Consider the following 21021-nt stretch of genomic DNA (forward strand, 5'->3'; position numbering starts at 1 on the left):
TGGACGTGTAGTCTGTTTACTGAAATAGAGCTTATGTGTGTCTAAAGAATGGTGTGGGAGGTGTTTGTGTTATCTGTATGCTTTAAAACTCGGGACGGGAGGAGAGGTTTTCAGAGAACCTTGGTGTGCACCTTGTGTGAGCATCAACTTGTCCTCTCCACCCGGGTGCCTTTTTTTGTATTTTTCCTATACGCATATACAGAAATAAATTTACAAAGACAACTTTTTGAATTCTTCGTTTTATTGAGTCATCAGAAGTTCTTGTGGTAATTTTTCTCACAGCAGTGTCTCAAGCACCTCAGCCATGGCAGCTAACTTGTATAATTACTTTAATAATTGCGTTAATTTAAAAACCACAAAATACTTTATGTTACGTTTAGGACAATTATAGTCTCTTGCCTGTCTCTGCTCGCTCTCCACTCTCCTGAAGGTACTGAGGCATGTTTCAGCACAGTCCTTCCTGCAACAGGCCTGTTGGTTCTGCGCCAGAGGGGCTGGAAACAGTGGACAGCATGATCAAGAAAACTACAGCTATTGTGTAACGCATGTGTTATTACTGCCACAAGGGTCATGTGGCCTTAACCAGAACATCTGTACTAAACATTATGTTCAGTTTATAGATACATTGAGTACTTTGTGACACGCTCCTGGGTTACAACAGTTTGGGCAAACCTGCCTTAGAATCAGAGGTCAGCTGTAGGCATCAACTTCAGAGTCATTGCCGTGAGAAGATTCAAGATTCAAGATTCAAAAAACGTATTATTTTGCACACTGTGATCGCTGTCACAGAGGTCCACACAAGAAGGTAGGGAGATTAAAAATATGAATGCTAACACATCTACACACACTCACATCAAGTCTAATTACTGTTGTCCAATTACATCTAATTACTAGATCTACCAAACAAAGTTTTATTGTACACCTAATACTAATCAACATCTATCTGAAGGTGCTCCTCTGTCCAGCCACACACTGTGTAGGGGGTGGGAGGTGTTGTCTAGGATAGAGTGGAGTTGGACCAGCATCCTCCTCTCAGCTACAGCATGTACACTAGGTGTTCCAGTTTTACCCCCAGAACAGAACCAGCCCTCCTGATCAGTTTGTCCAGTCTGTAACTGTCTGCTACCTTCATGCTGCTGCCCCGGCAGACCACAGAGTAAAACAGAGCTAAGCTCTCGAGAAGTTCTCTCAGCGGATGAATAAATAACAAATAATAAGGTGACTGTGTACATTTTAATCACTCACAATCCTGGTGAGTCTTGCCACACTCTCACAGCCACAGGCCTGATGAATTGTGGCACAGTATGTGGTGGAATGGGCCACACTTGAGTACTGAAATATCTGTAAAATTATTGTATGTTTCACTGTGGAAAAACAGACATAAAAGAAAAAAAAGTCCCTGGTTTATCAGATTGACAAGCAGCCCAAAATCAATTGCTTTGGCTCCTCCTGGCCAGCGATGCATCGCTGCAACAAGTAAATGCCCTTATTAGACCCACAGTGGGGAAATTTGTTTTCATCATTAAATGAAAGGAAGGAGATTGAACCGCAGACCTTCGCCTTCCGAGAGCATTGCTCAACTACCACAATAACTGTGCCACTGTGCGAGTAGTGAGTGCTAGCGCCACTGCTACACATGCAGAAGAAAATGCAGAAGATGTGGTGGCAGTGCAGGAATTGTAGCTCCTTAAATAAACCTCACCATTTATTGTTATTTACAAACATATGTAAAATTTTGTTCATTTTTATCAATAAATAAATAATATATAAATAATAATAAATAAAGAAAGAAAGAAAGAAGAAAATAAAGAAAAAAATAAAGAAAAAAAAACTCATGTGGCTCAGCTTGTCAGTCAGTACTCAAATGTGGCCCATTACCCCATGTGGGTGAGAAATTATTATTATTATGTGGCACTTGCAGAAGGGAGATACCAGAAGGTTCCAAGTTCAAGCCCACCATAGTGTGTACTGAAGTTTTACCCATCCTCTGAGGGATCCAAACCCCCTTTCATGGAGACATGAAACCTCAAATGTGGCCCATTCCACCGCTTGAGAGAAGCAGCTTCACCCGCTTGATGGCCGAGCACATTCATTTATATGCATTGAATACAAGCAAGAAAATTTTATATTGGGCTCCACAGTACCAATGTTGGTACCAATGATGGTACTGTGTGTTTTCATGTCTCCATGAGAGGAGGTCTGGATGACCACAGTTTGCAGCCTGGTGTTCCGAGAAGGATGTCTCCAACTGAGTTGCAACTGTTCATGATCGGTTCTAAAGAAACGATTAACTGTTCTTGGTGTTTGCTGCACAGAGAGGACGCAACCACGGATGAGTCGCTTTGTTACCTGGGGAGACGACGATCACCCTGTCTGAGACTCTTTTCACCTCTAGAACCTTGTTCACAAACTCCCCCTTCAGGATCACTCCTTCCCCGTTTTTCTTCCTATCTACACGTGTTTTGCTGACTTCCACCTCGTCTCCTGCACACACAGTACATCTACCTTTCTTCTCTCCATCATGTCTACCAGCTCTCTGCCATTCCCTTTTATTGTGCCAACCTTAAGTGTCCCTGTTCTCCGATCTAGCCTCCTGCCTTTCCTCTTCTCTCTCTGTCCACAAACACGTCCTGCCTTCTCTCCTTCTTCAACCAACAGTAGTCCAATTTTCACCAGCACCTGCAGGTTAACAGCATCTGTGGCAGTCGTTGTTAATCGTGGCAGAGCTGGTACGAAATTCTTACGGACAATTCACATGGTAGACCGGATACCTTCCATATTTTTCCAAAATATTTTATTATTAATATGACTCTGATATTTACACAAAAATATTATTAAAATATGCAACACAATTATGATCTCATAAAAATGGTTGTGCTTTTTGAAGGTGATGTAGACATATCTTGGGGCAGGTTTTGGACCAGTAGGTCATATGGTTTGGTCGCTACTGAATTAATTTCTTGAAAATCCTAATCATTTATTAACGGTCCCTAATTCAACGTCTTTACGTGCGGAGCGGTGTCGTTCTGTGTCCGCGTAGCGAACGCGAAACGCCAACCGCTTGGTCAGAGCCGGACCGTTTGTCCGGAGGTGCTTTCAGTCGAATGTCTGTTGAATATCCAACGTCAAACCAACTTCCCAGCGGCGGCTTTCTTGTACCTGTTGAGCCTGGCGCGCACAGAATGTCCAGCCCGGCCACGACGGTCAACCACACGACAGGAGCTGCAAACGCGCCGCGGGTCAGCGAGATTTGTGGCAAAGTTCAGGCACTTTTAAAGGGGCGGCGCGCTCCGACCACGCCTTCATCCCCCCATGGTCCACGTCCGTCCACTGATTATTGCTCATTTCTGTCCATGTGCAGGTTTTGCTGTTGCTGCAGGCTGCAGCTGTGGCGTAAACATTCACCAACGAACTGTGACGTCATGAGTTACAAACATGAAGACAGAGTATTTCGCCTCCATCACGACCCCTAGAGGCGAGGATGGGGCACTGCAGGTTACGTCCTTGTCATAAAGAAGAAGTCAGACCCCAGATGGAAATGACAAACAGGAATCTGAGCGAGAGTTTGACGCTTGTGAAGATGATCTAATTGTTCGAAGAAAAACTTTAGCTTCTTTGTATTATCACATATCAAACTTGAGGTAATCACTTCCAGAACAGACATCATGATGAAGCAAGATATGCATGCAGCAGCAGTTTTAATAATAAACACAAGACACTTTTCAACTCTTAAGACTAAATGTTTAATAAAGGGTTTACATTTTTTTAATGGAGAGGAACTAATATTAAAATCGATCAGTTACATCTGGATTTCTCCTGATGTAATAGAATTAAATATTTCTGATGTGAGCGGGACATAATTCTGTGCCTCTTTGTCCAGAAAGTAGAGCGTATCTGTTATTTGGTTTGGATTGAAGCCCTCCTCCATCAGCTTCAACTTTGTGTGCTTGAATGTGCCGGTTACGTCTAAGGAACTCTGTAACGATCCCATTAAGAGGAAAATGAAGGAGGTGCTTTCACACAAATGCTGAAATGCTCCAAATGCTCCGTTAAAGTCGACGCATGGAGTTAGACGTACCTGGATTCTTAAAAACCGGGGCCTCGCGTAGTCCGGCAAGAGGTTTTTAACATGCTGCCAGACATCTGTCGAGTCAAACATCTGTCCGTCTCTGAGGGCGAGTGCTGCCATCCCCACCCTCCCTTCCTGACCTGGAGGAAAAGACTGCTGTGACTCTGTTCCATTACAATGTAAAATAACCTGGAAAGTCTCCAGTGAATCCAAAACATCAGCAAGAAGCAGAGTCAAACAAACCTGGTACTTGAACTCCGTATACACAGGCTTCTTTAATGCAGTGAGCCAGGGTCATGACGTCACCCACCTCAGTTGAAGCCACGTTCTCTCCTTTACATCTGTTAACAGCGTATGAAATAACTAAACGGTGCGTTTATTCAGTTTCAAGTTGCGCTTTTAGGCGTGAACTCACCTGAACGTGTCTCCAGTGCGATCAAGGAAGTAAAGGAAGTTGTCCTCGTCCATGCGCATGAGGTCCCCGGTGTTGAAGTACACGTCTCCCTTCTCGAACACGTCGTACAGCTTCTTCTTCTCCGTCTGTTCCGGGTCTCCCAGGTAACCGTAGAATTTAGCCCTCTGGGTGATGCGGCTCACCAGGAGCCCGGGCTCACCTGGCGAAGGTCCACACAGTTAAATGTCGCCAAATGGGAAAAATGGGAATATTTATTTCCTTCAGTGGGAAACAACCTACGAACCCTTAGCTGCTGCCACGCACAACCCAGATGAGTCCCGCACAGGTTCTCCGTTATAAACGTCGTATTTGATCAAACCGTACAACCTCTGCAAGACAAGGAGATCAAAGGATACAAACTGCCTTTTGAGCTCTCACGTCAAACCGTGGGACGGAGAAGATGAGCTCTACCCCGTTGAGGAAGGTGTGTCGCCCAATGGAACCGATCTTCCCCACGTAGTTGGACAGAGCGAAGTTCCCTTCAGTGGATCCGTAGGACTCTACGATGCGAATGTTGCCGAAGCGCCGAAGGAACTCTCTCCAGACGTCCGCTCGCATCCCAGTGCCTATTGCGATTCTGACCGAGTGACTTCTATCGTTGAGTTTCTGCCAGAGAAAATCGTTCATCGTGTTTCCGTTGTAACGTTCACAGCAGTGCTGTGACCCGCATCATACCTTTGGTTTGTTGCAGAGGTAGCGCATGATTTCCCCAATGTACAGTATGACAGTGACATTATATCTTCTGCAGTCGTCCCAGAACTGAGATGCAGAAAATTTACTCTTCAAAGCAACTGTAAAGCCTACACACGGGAAAATGAAAGCTTCAAATTTGATGCGTTGCATAAAAAGACTTTGAATCCAGTACGACTGGACTATTAAGTACTTCATTGACTACTACTACATCAAATACAACTTATTTTACTGTTTAGTTTTGGAACGATCCATTACTAGGTCAACAGGTCAAAGTTCAGTTAATAATTTCAAGTCTCTTCTCAGTGGACGCAACACTGTTACCGTAAGTATCGCACTAATCACGCACTGCAACTTTATCGAAGGCTGATTTGACCAAGAAAAAGTCAACAGGCTCACTAAAAAAAGCGTCAGGAGTCGCGCAACACTTTGTAAGTACCCCCGGTGATGCCTGTGACGATTCCGGCGAAGGCGACGCTGTGGTAAAGAGGGAGGGTGACGTAGAGCACATCGTCGGACTTGCCGCCTCCGAACTCCAACAACCACGACAGGGTCCACAGTTTGGAATGAGTCAACACTGCTGCTTTGGGGAGTCCTGTTACAAACGACCCAGAGGGAGAATGTGGTGCAGTTATGGTTTTACCGTTGCGTGCTGAGCGTCGGCACCTGCAGCTGCCCACCTGTGGTTCCTGACGTGTATATGTAGACTCCTGGACTGAGCAAGGTCACGTGCGACCTTAAATCCTTGGGCACGGGCTCAGACGAGGCCTCGCTCATTTGGTCCGCGAAATTCTTAATTCCGTCAGTTTTACAAGAGTCAGCGAGGCTCAAAACCGTGACCCGCTGTTCCAAGAGAGTGGGCAGAACCTCCTCCACAGCATCCTGCAAGTCTGCGATTGAACCACAAGAACACACTGTACCTTCATCTGGAAACTGTTCACTGAATTCAAGTGAGTTCAAGTAACTTTGTACTACTACTGATGCTCATAATTGGATGAAATAATTTACTGTCTGAAATTAATTTAAGTCGTTTTGGGAAGCGACTCAAAGAATGATATAACATGTATCATTATCAGCCCATTTCAGAAGCAGCACACATCTGGTTGTAAAGGTTAATCATAACCTGATAACATCACTGACCTGGCAACCACTAAAACCACTAGGTGACCATCAGAACAGTTGTTACAGCTAAGACTTTCTAATTAGCTTTATTTCATTACTTTGTGTCACATTGGACAATAATTAAGCACAGAACAAGGTTTTGGTCCCTGCGCACAGGAGACGAGCATCCACATTTTACCTCTGCCCACCACCAGAGTTTTGGCTCCGCTGCGGTTGAAGCAGTGCAACAGTGACTTGGACCTGATGTTGTAGTTGAGGAAGGCGACGGGACATCCGAGCTTCACCAACGCCAACCACAGCCACACGAACATGGGCTCGTTTCTGTGGAACAGCGTCACCGTGTCTCCTTCTTTGACGCACCCGCTGCGTAAAAACGCTCTGGCGGCTTTGTTGCTGAGCTCGTCCGCGTCCTTGAAGGTGAAGGTTTCATCATTGAATAAGATGAAAGGTTTGTGAGGGTGCGTCTCGACTCTCTCCAAAAACCGGTCCAGGAGGGTGTAATTACTCTGCATGAATTTTGAGATACGGCGCACCAACGTTAACTTCTTGATGAAGTGCTGCACATCCTGGATGAAGTACGGAAAGCGGAATAAAGAGGCGAGACAGAGCACAGCGGGCAGCGCTATCCAGAGGAGGAACATGCTGATCAGAGAGGGAGTCCAGTCACTAGCGTCTGCGTCAGGACAGTTTATAGTGGTGACAAAAAAGAAACACGGAGGAGGAGTACACACCAGGACAGGCGAGAGAAACGTTAATTGGTTACATATTTGAAGTTGCTTCACTGAAAAACGCATTCAATATCTGTGCCAATAAAGTTCCTGATGATTGTGCAAATCAGCTGTGCGCCAGTAAAAACTGAGCTTGAATCAAGGATTCACTAAGCAAGTTTAAATTTTAGTTTATAATTTAATGAAATGACAAAAACATAAAAAAACATTCATAATATAAAGAATAACAAATCTCCTTAAAATGACAGTCACTAAAACAGTGACAGTAAGATCCAAACTCTGTTTTCACAGACTGACCCTTAATAAAACACCGTGTTGGGTTATAAACCAGATCATACTGAGTGTCTGGCTGTGATTCAAACCAGCATCTGCGTGTGTGAAATGTCCACCAGCAATCGCTTTTACAATCGCTTTTTTTCACAATCATTTTTATTATTAATGCCCTAATAGTCATCTGTTTCTGATTAATGTTCATATTCATAAGCGTTGATCATTCACATCCTTAAACATTCTATACATTGTTCAAGTATATTGCTGCAAGCATCTGAGCAGGGGGGGGTCCTCTTTCTCACCTTTGCTCTTGCAGACTTAGCAAATTGAAGTGACAACCGTCTAAATAATATTGATGGACATGTAGTCTGTTTACTGAAATAGAGCTTATGTGTGTCTAAAGAATGGTGTGGGAGGTGTTTGTGTTATCTGTATGCTTTAAAACTCGGGACGGGAGGAGAGGTTTTCAGAGAACCTTGGTGTGCACCTTGTGTGAGCATCAACTTGTCTTTTCCACCCGCATGCCTTTCTTTTTTTTAATTTTTTTCTACACGCATATGCAGAAATAAATTCACAAAGACAACTTTTTGAATTTTTCTTTTCATTGAGTTCTCAGAAAATCTTCTCACAGCAGTGCCTCTAGCACCTCAGCCATGGCAGCTAACTTGCTCGCAGCATTCATTATTTTCTTTCTGCAACAGATCAAAATCAATACAGTTAATTTAAGAAACAGAAAGAACTTATAAAACAGGTTTAGGACAATTATAGTCTCTTGCCCTGTAGTTTTCCCTCCGCCCTGCAGTAATGCCTGCAGAGGGCTAAGATAATAGCTTTGCCTCTTTCTAGCGGTGTCCTGTCTCTCCTTTTGCACCTCGATGCTAAAGGTACCGAAGCATGTCGATGTTCAGCACAGTCCTTTCTGCAACAGGCCGGTTGGTTCTGGGCCAGGGAGGCTGGAAACAGTGGACAGCCTGGTCAAGAAAACTACAGCTGTTGTGTAACGCATGTGTTATTACTGCCACAAGGGTCATGTGGCCTTAACCAGAACATCTGTACTGAACATTATGTTCAGTTTATAGGTACATTGAGTACTCTGTGATACGCTCCTGGGTGACAACAGTTTGGGGAAACCTGCCACAGAATCAGAGGTCAGCTGTAGGTATCAACTTCAGAGTCACTGCCGTGAGAAGATTCAAGATTCAAGAAATTATTTTGCACACTTTGATCGCTGTCACAGATGGAGGTACACACAAGAAGGTAGGGTAAGGTCAAAGTACGAGCGAAGATCAACTTACGGCACAGGACTGTCATAGGTTAGGCAAAGGCAGGGTCGATGGCAAAACAGGATCGAAACACGAAAGGCAAGATTACAACGAATGCTGGAATGCTAGTTAGGAAACAACGTAGACAATCTGGCAACTGTGCAAGGCAACAACTGGTGCTTAAGTACTGAGTGACAAATTACTGATAAAACACAGGTGAGGTTAACAAGGACCGGAAGTGAAGCTGGGTAAACTGGATGTGGACTAAACAGGAAGTAGTAACAAAGTAAAACCGGACATGGGTGGGCTTGGTGAGAGTCCCTGATGGGGGTCGGGTCCAAGATATCTCGGGCTGGAATCCACAAACGCTCCTCCAGCCCATATCCCTCCCAGTCCACCAGGTACTGAAGGCCGCGACCTCGGCGGCGGCAGTTGAGCAGGGTGCAGACAGTGGACAGGACCGCCGTCGACCAGCTATGGAGGAGGAGGTAACGGCGTGGGTGGAACCAGGGGGCTAGATCGGAAAGGCTTGAGGCAACTGACGTGGAATGTTGGTTGGATACGCATGGTTCTTGGCAAGGTGAGTCTGACGGCAAAAGGATTGATAATCCGTTCAATGATGAAAGGACCGATGAACTTCTGTGATCGCTTGACTTGATGGGGAGGTCCTTCGTGGACACCCGGACTTGCTGTCCGACCGTGTAAGTTGGAGCCTCGATTCAATTCAATTCAATTCAATTTTATTTATATAGCGCCAAATCACAACAAAGTTATTTCAAGGCACTTTACAAAGTAAGGTTTAAAACCCCACACAACTAAACCCAACAAATCCCACATACAGCAAGCATTTAATTTGACAGCAACAGTGGAGAGGAAAAACTCCCTCTCTAACGAGGAAGAAACCTCCAGCAGAACCAGACTGGATGTGGGCGGCCATCTGCCTCGACCGGTTGGGGTGAGAGGATAGAGAGAGAGAAAAGCACAGCAACAGCAACAAGCAACAACAAGCAACAACAGAGCACAGGCAGGATGGTAGGACCAGGGACTGGATGCAGGCAGGATGGTTGGATCCGCAGCTGCCCATCACAGACACCAAATTTTGAGTCCGATGATACCTGTAGGTGAGGACAGAGAGGGAGAAAGAGTGGGGGTGGGGGGGAGAGAGGAGAGAGGAGAGAAGCACAACTACTGGACAGAAAGAGACAAGGTTAGTTAAACATGGGACAATGATGGGAGCTTATGGGACAGAGGAGGTAGAAGGAAACAGAGGAGCTCAGTGTATAAATCCCCCAGCAGTCTATGTCTATTGCAGCTTAACTAAGAGATGGTTCCTGTGACTAACAATCATTGCCAGTGACCTGAACCATCTCTAACTATAAGCTTTATCAAAAAGGAAGGTTTTAAGCCTAATCTTAAAGGTGGAGAGTGTGTCAGCTTCTCGAACCTGAAGAGGGAGCTGGTTCCAGAGGAGAGGAGCTTGGTAGCTAAAAGCTCTGCCCCCTGTTCTACATTTAAACACTCTAGGAACCACAAGTAGCCCAGCGCTCTGAGAACGAAGTGTTCTGCTGGGAGCATAAGGAACTATAAGGTCTTTAAGATAAGAAAGAGCTTTATCATTGAGTACTTTGTATGTGAGTAGGAGAATTTTAAATTCTATCCTACATTTTACAGGCAGCCAGTGCAGAGAAGCTAATGTAGGAGAAATGTGAGTCCTGTCAGAACTCTGGCTGCAGCATTTTGAATGAGCTGTAGGCTTTTTAAGGAGCTGTTAGGACATCCTATGAGTAAGGAGTTACAGTAGTCCAGCCTAGAGGTAACAAATGCATGGATCAGTTTCTCTGCATCGCTCTGAGAGAGGATGCTTCTGATTTTAACTATATTTCTAAGGTGGAAGTAGGCGGTTCTGGAGATTTGTTTAATGTATGATGTAAAAGAGAGATCCTGGTCAAACATGACACCAAGGTTCCTCACAGTAGAATCTGAAGCTAATGTTATGCCATCCAGGGGGCTATCTGGACTCAATAGTGTCTCTCTCAGATTTTTAGGCCCAACAATAAGAATCTCGGTTTTATCTGAGTTTAGTTGAAGGAAGTTTTGGGACATCCAGGATTTGATGTCTTTTAAACAACCCTGAATTTTGACTAGTTGATCTGTTTCATTTGGTTCCAAGGACATGTATAGCTGAGTATCATCTGCGTAAAAATGAAAATTAATAGAATGCTTTCTAATAATCTCACCTAGAGGAGACATGTAAAGGCTAAACAGAATTGGACCCAGCACAGAACCCTGTGGAACTCCATAGCTAATCCTTGTGCGTGTGGAGAATTTATCATTAACATGAACAAACTGGAATCTGTTCAACAAATAGGATTTAAACCATCCCAATGCTGTTCCATTAATCCCGATTCTATGTTCTAGTGTCTGTAATAGAATGTTATGATCATCGGAGCGATGACGGTCTGCTGTCTTCTTGTAGTGCTCCTGGGTGAGTAGCATGGTTCGTCTGGCCTGGGCCCAGGTGCGTCGGCAGCGTCTCAGCAGGGCATGAGCAGACGGGATAATGACTTCCTTTTCCAAGACTGGGAAGACAGGCGGCTGGTATCCGTAGGCGCACTGAAATGGAGACATGCCGGTGGAGGAGCAAGGTAAAGCTCAGCTCCCTCCAACCAGTGGCGCCACTCCTCCAAGGCCACCTTGACCGCTAGCAGCTCCTTGTTCCCAATATCGTAGTTCTGCTCTGCTGGGGATAGTTTCCTGGAAAGAAACGCACAAGGATGCAAGCGCCCACCTTGAGGAGCCCGCTGGGAGAGGACCGCAGGACCCCAGAGTTCGAGGCATCCACCTCCACCACGAACTGACGGCTAGGATGAGGCATGTGCAGGACAGGAGCTGTAGTGAAGGCCGTCTTGAGTTGCTGAAAGGCAGTCTCAGCTTCGGGGGACCACTGGAATGAGACCTTAGAGGAGGTTAAGTTATAAAGAGGTGAGGCTATGGAACTAAATTTGTGAATGAATCGGCGATAGAAGAGAAGATAGAAGATAGACAGGAGTCCCGGAATGCTACCATGACCTCAGTCCAGGGATTTGTAAGTCCAGAGCAACTTCACTACCACCACACAGAAAGCATGACTGTGCCATAAACCTGCGGCCGGGGGCGACTCCACCCAAGGGGAGACTCTAGCAGCTCTCACCCAAGGAGAATCGGGCCATGAGGGAGTACCTGGACGCAGCTCTCTCGTCCGGGATAATCCGTCCCTCCAGGTGATGACGAGGGGCAGGTTTCTTCGTAGGGAAGAAGGATGGTTCATTGAGGCCCTGCATCGATTATTGCGGACTCAACGATATAACTATCAGGGATTCGTACCCCTTACCCTTGCTGTCTTCTGCGTTTGAGCTGTTGTCAGGAGCTACCCATTTTACCAAGCTGGATCTTCGCAACGCGTCCCACCTGGTGCGCATCCGTGAGGGAGACGAATGGAAGACGGCATTCAACACTCCAAACGGACACTATGAGTACCTGGTCATGCCGTTTGGCCTCACCAATGCGCCTGCCAGGCATTTGTGAACGACGTGTTGGGTCCCATGATCAATAACTTTGTTTTCATTTACCTAGATGATATACTTGTTTTTTCTCGTTCCAAGGAGGAACACATTACACACGTTCGTCTCGTGCTGAAGAAACTGCTGGAGCATCGCCTATTCGTCAAATTCATCAGGCGGTTCAGTAGTATAAAACATTAAACACGTTAACATCCATCAAGACTACTTTTCAGTGGTCGGCAGAGGCAGAGGAGGCATTCCAGCGCCTAAAAGGAAGTTTAACGTCAGCACCGGTGCTGCGGATGCCAGATCCAACCAGGCAGTTCATCGTGGAGGTAGATGCCTCCAACACAGGAGTGGGGGCTGTCTTATCCCAGAGGGATCCGGCAGAAGGTAGGCTCCATCCATGCGCCTTCATGTCACAAAAGTTATCTGTGGCAGAACGCAATTATGACATCAGCGATAGAGAGCTACTAGCTGTGAAGGTAGCCCTGGAAGAATGGAGGCACTGGCTGGAGGGAGCAGACCAGCCTTTCCTAGTTTATACAAACCACAAAAATCTAGAGTACATAAAGACCGCCAAGCAGCTGAATTCTCGTCAGGCCCGGTGGGCCCTGCTCTTTAGTCAATTCAATTTCCACCTCTCATATCGCCCCGGGTCGAAAAACACTAAGCCTTATGTGCTATCTCGTCTGCACGACTCACAGCAGGACCCGGCGGAGCCAGAGACCATCCTACCAGCAGGATGCCTGGTGGTTGCAGTATCCTGGCCGGTGGAACGTCATGTTCGGGAGGCTACATGAGACCTTCCAGTTCCACGCGGTGTCCCTCCCAACCGACTGTTTGTGCCACCAGACCTCCGCACCACATTCAGGGTAGGCGAACGGTTCTGGTGGCCAAGAAAGACGTACAGGAGTACGTCACTGCCTGTCCCACGTGTGCCATGGGCAAGGCTTCCCACCAGCGACCGGCGGGCCTGCTCCAACCCTTGCCGGTGCCGCACCGCCCATGGTCACACGTGGCTTTGGACTTTGTGACTGGTCTACCACCCTCCCAGGGAAACTCAGTGGTCATGACGGTGGTAGATCGTCATGACCACTGAGTTAGCCCACTTTATTCCGCTGCCCAAGCTGCCTTCGGCCAAGCACACGGCTCAGGCCATGATGAAGCACGTTTTTAGGCTCCATGGCTTTCCACAGGACATTGTGTCCGATCGCGGTCCCCAGTTCATCTCCCGCTTCTGGCGGGAGTTCTGCAACCTCATAGGAGTTTGTCGTCGGGGTACCACCCCGAATCCAATTGCCAGACAGAACGGGCCAACCAACAGCTGGAGTTGGGACTACGACTCCTTGCCTCCAGGAACCCAGGATCCTGGTCTAGTAAACTGTTATGGGTCGAATTTTCCCATAATACCCTGCCCTGCGCCTTGACCGGGTTAACCCCCTTTCAGTGCGCCTATGGGTTCCAGCCACCCCTGTTTCCAGCCCTGGAGGAGGAGGTCCACGTCCCTTCAGCACATGCGTTGGTCCGGCGCTGTCGTCAGACTTGGTTGCAGGCTCGGAGGACGATGCTGCAGTCCCAGGACCGGTATAAGAAGGCAGCAGACTGCAAGCGGACCCCAGGCCCAGAGTACCAGGTTGGGGACCAGGTCTGGCTGTCAACTAGGGACCTTCGGCTGCAGTCACAGTCAAGTAAGTTGACACCTAAATTCATTGGACCTTTCACCATATCCCGTGTCATTAATCCCGTCTCTGTGAGACTCTCACTGCCCAGGACCATGAGGATTCATCCCACGTTTCACATCAGCCGACTCAAGCCCTTCAGATCCTGCACCATGGTCCCTCATCACCAGCCACCTCCGCCTCCTCGGGTCGTGGAGGAAGGTCCTGTCTACAAGGTCCGGGAGCTCCGCGATTGCAGACGCCGAGGACGGGGCTTCCAGTACCTAGTGGACTGGGAGGGGTACGGGCCGGACGAACGCTTCTGGGTACCAGCCCGGGACATTTTGGACAAGTCTCTCATCTGGTAGTTCCACGCCGCACATCCCGAGGCCCTGTCCCCGGATGGAACGCGTCGACACAGTCAGGTCCCCGCAGAGGAGGAAGGGTCTGGATCCGGTCCCTCCTCCTGAGTCCAACCTCCACCCACCCTGCTTGTGTGCTCGGATGGGTGTACCCTGCTTGTGTGGGTGGAGGAAGGGGAGGGATTCGGTCCCTCCTCCTGAGACCACCCTCCGCCCGCCCTGGTAGGGGGGGGGGGGGGGGGGCTCCGTGGGCGCCGTTGTAGACGCCCTAGGGGTAGGGATACTGTCACGATCTGTGCTAGTTCCTGTTTTACTCTGAAAGGACTTCCTGTTCATACTTCATGTCAGATGTTTCTCTGTCATTACCGGTTCCCATTATCCACACCTGTCTTTAATTAGTAATCCACACCAGTATAAAGCCTCCACCTCTTACACACTATATTTGCCAGATTGTCGAGTCTCAGTACCACATTCCAGCGTTCAAGTATAGTCATCTTGTTTTCTGATCACGTCCGTCATTGACCTCTGATTCCTGCCTGTTCCAAGTCTGTATCTTCGCCTGGATCTAGTGATAATATTCTGACCGTCTGACCTTGAGTTTTGCCTTGCTCTAGCCTGTACCTCTGCCGAGTTTACCTGTGTACCGAACCCCTGCCTGTTTACTGGATCCTAGCTTGCCTCTCCCTTTTGTGCCTGAAGAATTGAGACTCACTGTGTATGACCTGGACTGTCTGACTACGTCCATACAATAAACGTTGTTTATTCATCAAGCCCTCGAGTGTACTGTGCATGTGGGTCTGACATCTGCCGAAGTCTGACAGATGGGACCTAGAAAGTGAGATCACATTTCTCCTATATTGGCTTCTCTGCATTGGCCGCCTGTAAAATGTAGGATAGAATAGAAATAGATAGAAGATTCTCCTAATCGCCTACAAAGCACTCAATGATAAAGCTCCTTCTTAAAACTTCTTATCTTAAAGACCTCATAGTTCCTTATGCTCCCAGCAGAACACTTTGTTCTCAGAGCACTGGGCTACTTGTGGTTCCTAGAGTATTTAAATTTAGAATGGGAGGCAGAGCCTTCAGCTACCAAGCTCCTCTCCTGTGGAACCTGCTCCCTGTTCAGGTTGGAGAAACAACTATGACACTAAAATACTATGACCTTTAACCACTTCAACAAAACCTGTGTGTACCTCTGTTTGACTTTGCCATCTTAGGGAAACATCAACACACATGAGGTGTTTTCTTTTAGGAGATTTATTAATTAAAAATAACATTTTACACAAATGCAAATAATAAAAGGCATGTGAAACAACCAAAAACACAAACTAAAGAAGTTAATCTGGGAGAAAAACATAACAGAAACCCCTGGAAGCAGCGGATAAATAAATAACAAATATTAAAGTAAGTGTGTACATTTTAATCACTCACAATCCTACAATCCTGGTGAGTCTTGCCACAGTCTCACAGTCACAGGCCTGATGAATTGTGGAACAGTAAGTGGGGGAATGGGTCACACTTGAGTACTGACTTTATCTGTAAAATTATTGTATGTTTCACTGTGGAAACATAAAAGAAAAAAAGTCCCTGGTTTATCAGATTGACAAGCAGTACAAAATCAATTGCTTTGGCAACAACCTCCCACTCCTGGCCAACGATGCATCGCTGCAACAAGTAAATGCCCTTATTAGACCCACAGTGGGGAAATTTGTTTTCATAATTAAATGAAAGGCCGGAGATTGAACCGGAGACCTTTGCCTTCCGAGAGCAGTGCTTTACCAACTGAGCTACCACAATAACTGTGCCACTGTGCAAGTTGTTGAGTGCTACCGCCACTGCTACACATGCTGAAGAAAGATGTGGTGGCAGTGCAGGGATTGTAGCTCCTTAAATAAACCTCACCATTTATTGTTATTTACAAACATATGTACAGTAAAATGTAAAATATTTTTCATTTTTATCAATAAATCTCCAAAAAGAAATAAAAACCTCAAGTGGTTCAGCTTGTCAGTCTGTCAGTGCTCAAATGTGGCCCATTACCCCATATGTGGGTGGGAAATTATTATTATGGGGCACTTGGAGAACGGAGATATCAGAAGGTCCCAGGTTCAAGCCCACCATAGCACCAAGTGTGTCCTGCAGTTTTACTCCTCCTCTGAAGGATCCAAACTATTAGGGAAACTGTTAGTTCCCTTTGTAAATCTTAAATAAAGCAGACATATAATAAGCTGAGACCTTCTTCAGGATTTTGCTTGCAAGGAGTGAGCAGTTTACAGCAAAGGCAACTTCCTCTCACTAAAGAGAAGATATGGATTCAGCTCATAATATATACTACCATTCTGGGAAGTGCATTGTCACAGTGCGTGGGAAATATTTTCTGCACAAAGCAAGCTTTGGGCTCATCAGATAAGGATGCTACACACTGGTGCTCCTTCTTTCTTGCAGAGCAGAAGGGAGAAAACTTTACAGTAAGGCCATAGCACAGTTAACGAGGCTTCGGGAAATCAGCTAAATAAATTCCAACAATGTTTCAATGATTAAATGCAGTATTTTTCCAACACAAACCCTCTCTCATGGAGACATGAAACCTCAAATGTGGCCCATTCCACCGCTTGAGAGAAGCAGCTTCACTCGCTCAATGGCAGAGCACATTCATTTACATGCATTGAATACAAGCGAGTGCACCCTCCATTCTGTCACAGAAACACACAGGAAAAAGGTTCTGCGCTGCCTTTTGGCAGACCTCTGACTTTTAAAAAAAATTATTTAGGGCCCCAAAGTACCAATGTACTGGAAATAATATAAAAATCGATCAGTTACATCTGGATTTCTCCTGATGTAATAGAATTAAATATTTCTGATGTGAGCGGGACATAATTCTGTTCCTCTTTGTCCAGAAAGTAGAGCGTATCTGTTATTTGGTTTGGATTGAAGCCCTCCTCCATCAGCTTCAACTTTGTGTGCTTGAATGTGCCGGTTACGTCTAAGGAACTCTGTAAAGATTCCATTAAGAGCAAAAGCTGCTTTTACACAAATGCTGAAATGCTCCAAATGCTCCGTTAAAGTCGACGCATGGAGTTAGACGTACCTGGATTCTTAAAAACCGGGGCCTCGCGTAGTCCGGCAAGAGGTTTTTAACATGCTGCCAGACATCTGTCGAGTCAAACATCTGTCCGTCTCTGAGGGCGAGTGCTGCCATCCCCACCCTCCCTTCCTGACCTGGAGGAAAAGACTGCTGTGACTCTGTTCCATTACAATGTAAAATAACCTGGAAAGTCTCCAGTGAATCCAAAACATCAGCAAGAAGCAGAGTCAAACAAACCTGGTACTTGAACTCCGTATACACAGGCTTCTTTAATGCAGTGAGCCAGGGTCATGACGTCACCCACCTCAGTTGAAGCCACGTTCTCTCCTTTACATCTGTTAACAGCGTATGAAATAACTAAACGGTGCGTTTATTCAGTTTCAAGTTGCGCTTTTAGGCGTGAACTCACCTGAACGTGTCTCCAGTGCGATCAAGGAAGTAAAGGAAGTTGTCCTCGTCCTTGCGCATGAGGTCCCCGGTGTTGAAGTACACGTCTCCCTTCTCGAACACGTCGTGCAGCTTCTTCTTCTCCGTCTGTTCCGGGTCTCCCAGGTAACCGTAGAATTTAGCCCTCTGGGTGATGCGGCTCACCAGGAGCCCGGGCTCACCTGGCGAAGGTCCACACAGTTAAATGTCGCCAAATGGGAAAAATGGGAATATTTATTTCCTTCAGTGGGAAACAACCTACGAACCCTTAGCTGCTGCCACGCACAACCCAGACGAGTCCCGCACAGGTTCTCCGTTGTAAACGTCGTATTTGATCAAACCGTACAACCTCTGCAAGACAAATAAAGGATCCAAACTTTGCCTTTCGAGCTCTCACGTCAAACCGTGGGACGGAGAAGATGAGCTCTACCCCGTTGAGGAAGGTGTGTCGCCCAATGGAACCGATCTTCCCCACGTAGTTGAACAGAGCGAAGTTCAATTCAGAGCCTCCGTAAAACTCTGTGATGCGAATGTTGCCGAAGCGCTTCAGGAACTCTCTCCAGACGTCCGCTCGCATCCCGTTGCCTATTGCGAGTCTGAGCGAGTGACTTCTTTCGTTGAGTTTCTGCCAGAGAAAATGGTTGAGCGTGTTTCCGTTGTAACGTTATATCGTATCATAATATTATATACTGTAATATCAGTGCTGTGACCCGCACCATACCTTCGGTTTGTTGCAGAGGTAGCGCATGATTTCCCCAATGTACAGTATGACAGTGACATTATATCTTCTGCAGTCGTCCCAGAACTGAGATGCAGAAAATGCACTCTTCAAAGCAACTGTAAAGCCTACACACGGGAAAATGAAAGCTTCAAAGATGATCCGCTGCGTAAAAACATGTTGAATCCACGACAGTGTTGGTCGCTTTTCCTTGGTCAAATCAGCCGTCGCTACAGTTGAAGTGCGCGATTCACATGATACTTACGGTAATGGTGTTGCGGCCTATAAGAAGGCATGGGAACTCTTGGTGTTGGAAATTATAATACATCTACTGCTGAATGGAACCTACTGTAAATACAATAAGTATAATGGATATAATTTACTGTGTATATATTTGTAAATACTCACTAATGAAATATAGTATAGATACTTTGGCCTTTTCCCAGAACTTGGTAATTAATAACATCCATTTTCTACAGTTCTTCTTTGTACTTCATGGACTACTATTTCAGTAAATATCAAGTCACATTAGTGTAGTTTTGGAATACCCTATTAATAAATTATCGTACAGTAAACAGTCTTGCAATCTTGCAACACTGTTACCGTAAGTATCGCACTAATCGCGCACTTCAACTAAATCGAAGGTTGATTTGACCAAGAAAAAGCGAACGGCGGCGCATTTGACCGCGATGTGTTGTAGGATCACTACAAAAAGCGCACCCCCGTCGATGCCTGCGATGATTCCAGCGAAGCCGACGCTGTGGTAAAGAGGGAGGGTGACGTAGAGCACATCCTCGGACTTAGTGCCTCCCAGCTCCAACAACCACGACAGGTTCCACAGTTTAGAATGAGTCATCACTGCCGCTTTGGGGAGTCCTGTTACAAACGAGAATGTGGTGCAGTTGTGGTTTTACTGTTGCGTGCTGAGCGTCGGCACCTGCAGCTGCCCACCTGTGGTTCCTGACGTGTATATGTAGACTCCTGGACTGAGCAAGGTCACGTGCGACCTTAAATCCTTGGGCACGGGCTCAGACGAGGCCTCGCTCATTTGGTCCGCGAAATTCTTAATTCCGTCGGTTTTAGAGTCAGCGAGGCTTAAAACCGTGACCCGCTGTTCCAAGAGAGTGGGCAGAACCTCCTCCACAGCATCCTGCAAGTCTGCAATGGAACCAAAGGAACACACTGTACCTTCATCTGGAAACTGTTGATAGAATCTTCATTGATTTACTTACAAATGTGGGACAGAGGTTAACATAGTCAGGCATTAAAAGACCTGAATTCAAGCAACTTTGTACTATTACTGATGCTCATAATTGGATGCAATAATTTACTGTCCGAAGTGAATTTAAGACGCTTTGGAAAGCAACTCAAAGAATGATATAACATGTATCATTATCAGCCCGTTTCAGAAACAGCACACATCTGGTTGTAAAGGTTAATCATGCCCTGATAACATCACTGACCTGGCAACCACTAAAACCACTAGATGACCATCAGAACAGTTGTTACAGCTAAGACTTTCTAATCAGCTTTATTTCATTAAACTAATTAAGCACAGAACAAGGTTTTGGTCCCTGCGCACAGGAGACGAGCATCCACATTTTACCTCTGCCCACCACCAGAGTTTTGGCTCCGCTGCGGTTGAAGCAGTGCAACAGTGACTTGGACCTGATGTTGTAGTTGAGGAAGGCGACGGGACATCCGAGCTTCACCAACGCCAACCACAGCCACACGAACATGGGTTCGTTTCTGTGGAACAGCGTCACCGTGTCTCCTTCTTTGACGCACCCGCTGCGCAAAAACGCTCTGGCGGCTTTGTTGCTGAGCTCGTCCGCGTCCTTGAAGGTGAAGGTTTCATCATTGAATAAGATGAAAGGTTTGTGAGGGTGCGTCTCGACTCTCTCCAAGAACCGGTCCAGGAGGGTGTAATTACTCTGCATGAATTTTGAGATACGGCGCACCAACGTTAACTTCTTGATGAAGTGCTGCACATCCTGGATGAAGTACGGAAAGCGGAATAAAAAGGCGAGACAGAGCACAGCGGGCAGCGCTATCCAGAGGAGGAACATGCTGATCAGAGAGGGAGTCCAGTCACTAGCGTCTGCGTCAGGACAGTTTATAGTGGTGACAAAAAAGAAACACGGAGGAGGAGTACACACCAGGGGTGTGTTCCAGAAATCAGGGTTGATTAACCTTCTGCTAAACACTGAACTCTTGGCAGTGGCGTGCGGCGAGGTTCATGGCTGGTGAGGCACTGACTTCTCCAAAGTCAGACTTACAATAAAAGAACTTGAATGAGTATCTTAATGTTCACTATGGGCAAACACAATTACTTTAATTATAACAGAGGAACAGAGGGGACCAAACATTGATATTGGCTTTAACTCTCTTTACTCACTTGAAACAGAACTTTGACTTTAATAAATAAATAAATAAATAATACCACAGGATTTACTTAATCCAGGACCTAACACACTTACAATGGACTTTAATAAAAACATGAGACTTTGTTTTCGGTTAACACAGGACCTCTGCCTTACAGTATTGAGTTAACACAGCACTCGTACTTTTAGTTAATACAGGACTGCAAATCAACACAAGACTTTGACTTTAATTGACTTAAAAATCTAAGTTG

The 21021-nt window shown here is 46.2% G+C and overlaps 2 protein-coding genes and 1 long non-coding RNA gene across 3 annotated transcripts; 1 reads left to right on the top strand and 2 right to left on the bottom strand.

Moving 5' to 3' along the window:
- The first annotated feature begins 2944 nt into the window (after nt 1–2944).
- On the top strand, nt 2945–5323 carry LOC129604250 (uncharacterized). The gene is made up of 2 exons (XR_008694976.1): nt 2945–3239; nt 3362–5323. It is a non-coding gene; the product is annotated as an uncharacterized LOC129604250 (long non-coding RNA).
- On the bottom strand, nt 3720–6991 carry LOC114857082 (long-chain fatty acid transport protein 2-like). Its single transcript, XM_029153215.3, has 10 exons — nt 6514–6991; nt 5894–6103; nt 5653–5808; nt 5199–5323; nt 4935–5129; nt 4768–4852; nt 4485–4683; nt 4313–4410; nt 4079–4209; nt 3720–3976 (listed from the first exon to the last, which is right to left on the bottom strand). Exons 1-10 carry the CDS (start codon nt 6974–6976, stop codon nt 3800–3802), a joined length of 1839 nt encoding a protein of 612 aa, XP_029009048.1. The 5' UTR covers nt 6977–6991; the 3' UTR covers nt 3720–3799.
- A 9950-nt stretch (nt 6992–16941) lies between these two features.
- LOC114857084 (long-chain fatty acid transport protein 2-like) lies at nt 16942–20527 on the bottom strand. The gene is made up of 10 exons (XM_029153218.3): nt 19993–20527; nt 19338–19544; nt 19107–19262; nt 18390–18514; nt 18099–18293; nt 17935–18019; nt 17652–17850; nt 17480–17577; nt 17246–17376; nt 16942–17150 (listed from the first exon to the last, which is right to left on the bottom strand). Exons 1-10 carry the CDS (start codon nt 20453–20455, stop codon nt 16974–16976), a joined length of 1836 nt encoding a protein of 611 aa, XP_029009051.1. The 5' UTR covers nt 20456–20527; the 3' UTR covers nt 16942–16973.
- Nucleotides 20528–21021: the final 494 nt, after the last annotated feature.

This window comes from Betta splendens, chromosome 6 (genome assembly GCF_900634795.4).
Source record: "Betta splendens chromosome 6, fBetSpl5.4, whole genome shotgun sequence".
Taxonomy (NCBI): Eukaryota; Metazoa; Chordata; class Actinopteri; order Anabantiformes; family Osphronemidae; genus Betta; species Betta splendens.

Excerpts from the sequence above, each read along its gene's own strand:
- LOC114857082 (XM_029153215.3), bottom strand. The coding sequence starts at position 6,976 with ATGTTCCTCCTCTGGATAGCGCTGCCCGCTGTGCTCTGTCTCGCCTCT. Across the intron at positions 4,684-4,767 it reads GTGCGTGGCAGCAGCTAAGG|GTGAGCCCGGGCTCCTGGTG; the intron begins GTTCGTAGGTTG and ends GACCTTCGCCAG. Across the intron at positions 4,411-4,484 it reads CGCACTGGAGACACGTTCAG|ATGTAAAGGAGAGAACGTGG; the intron begins GTGAGTTCACGC and ends CGCTGTTAACAG.
- LOC114857084 (XM_029153218.3), bottom strand. The coding sequence starts at position 20,455 with ATGTTCCTCCTCTGGATAGCGCTGCCCGCTGTGCTCTGTCTCGCCTTT. Across the intron at positions 18,020-18,098 it reads GACACACCTTCCTCAACGGG|AGGTTGTACGGTTTGATCAA; the intron begins GTAGAGCTCATC and ends TTTGTCTTGCAG. Across the intron at positions 17,377-17,479 it reads ATACGGAGTTCAAGTACCAG|GTCAGGAAGGGAGGGTGGGG; the intron begins GTTTGTTTGACT and ends CTTTTCCTCCAG.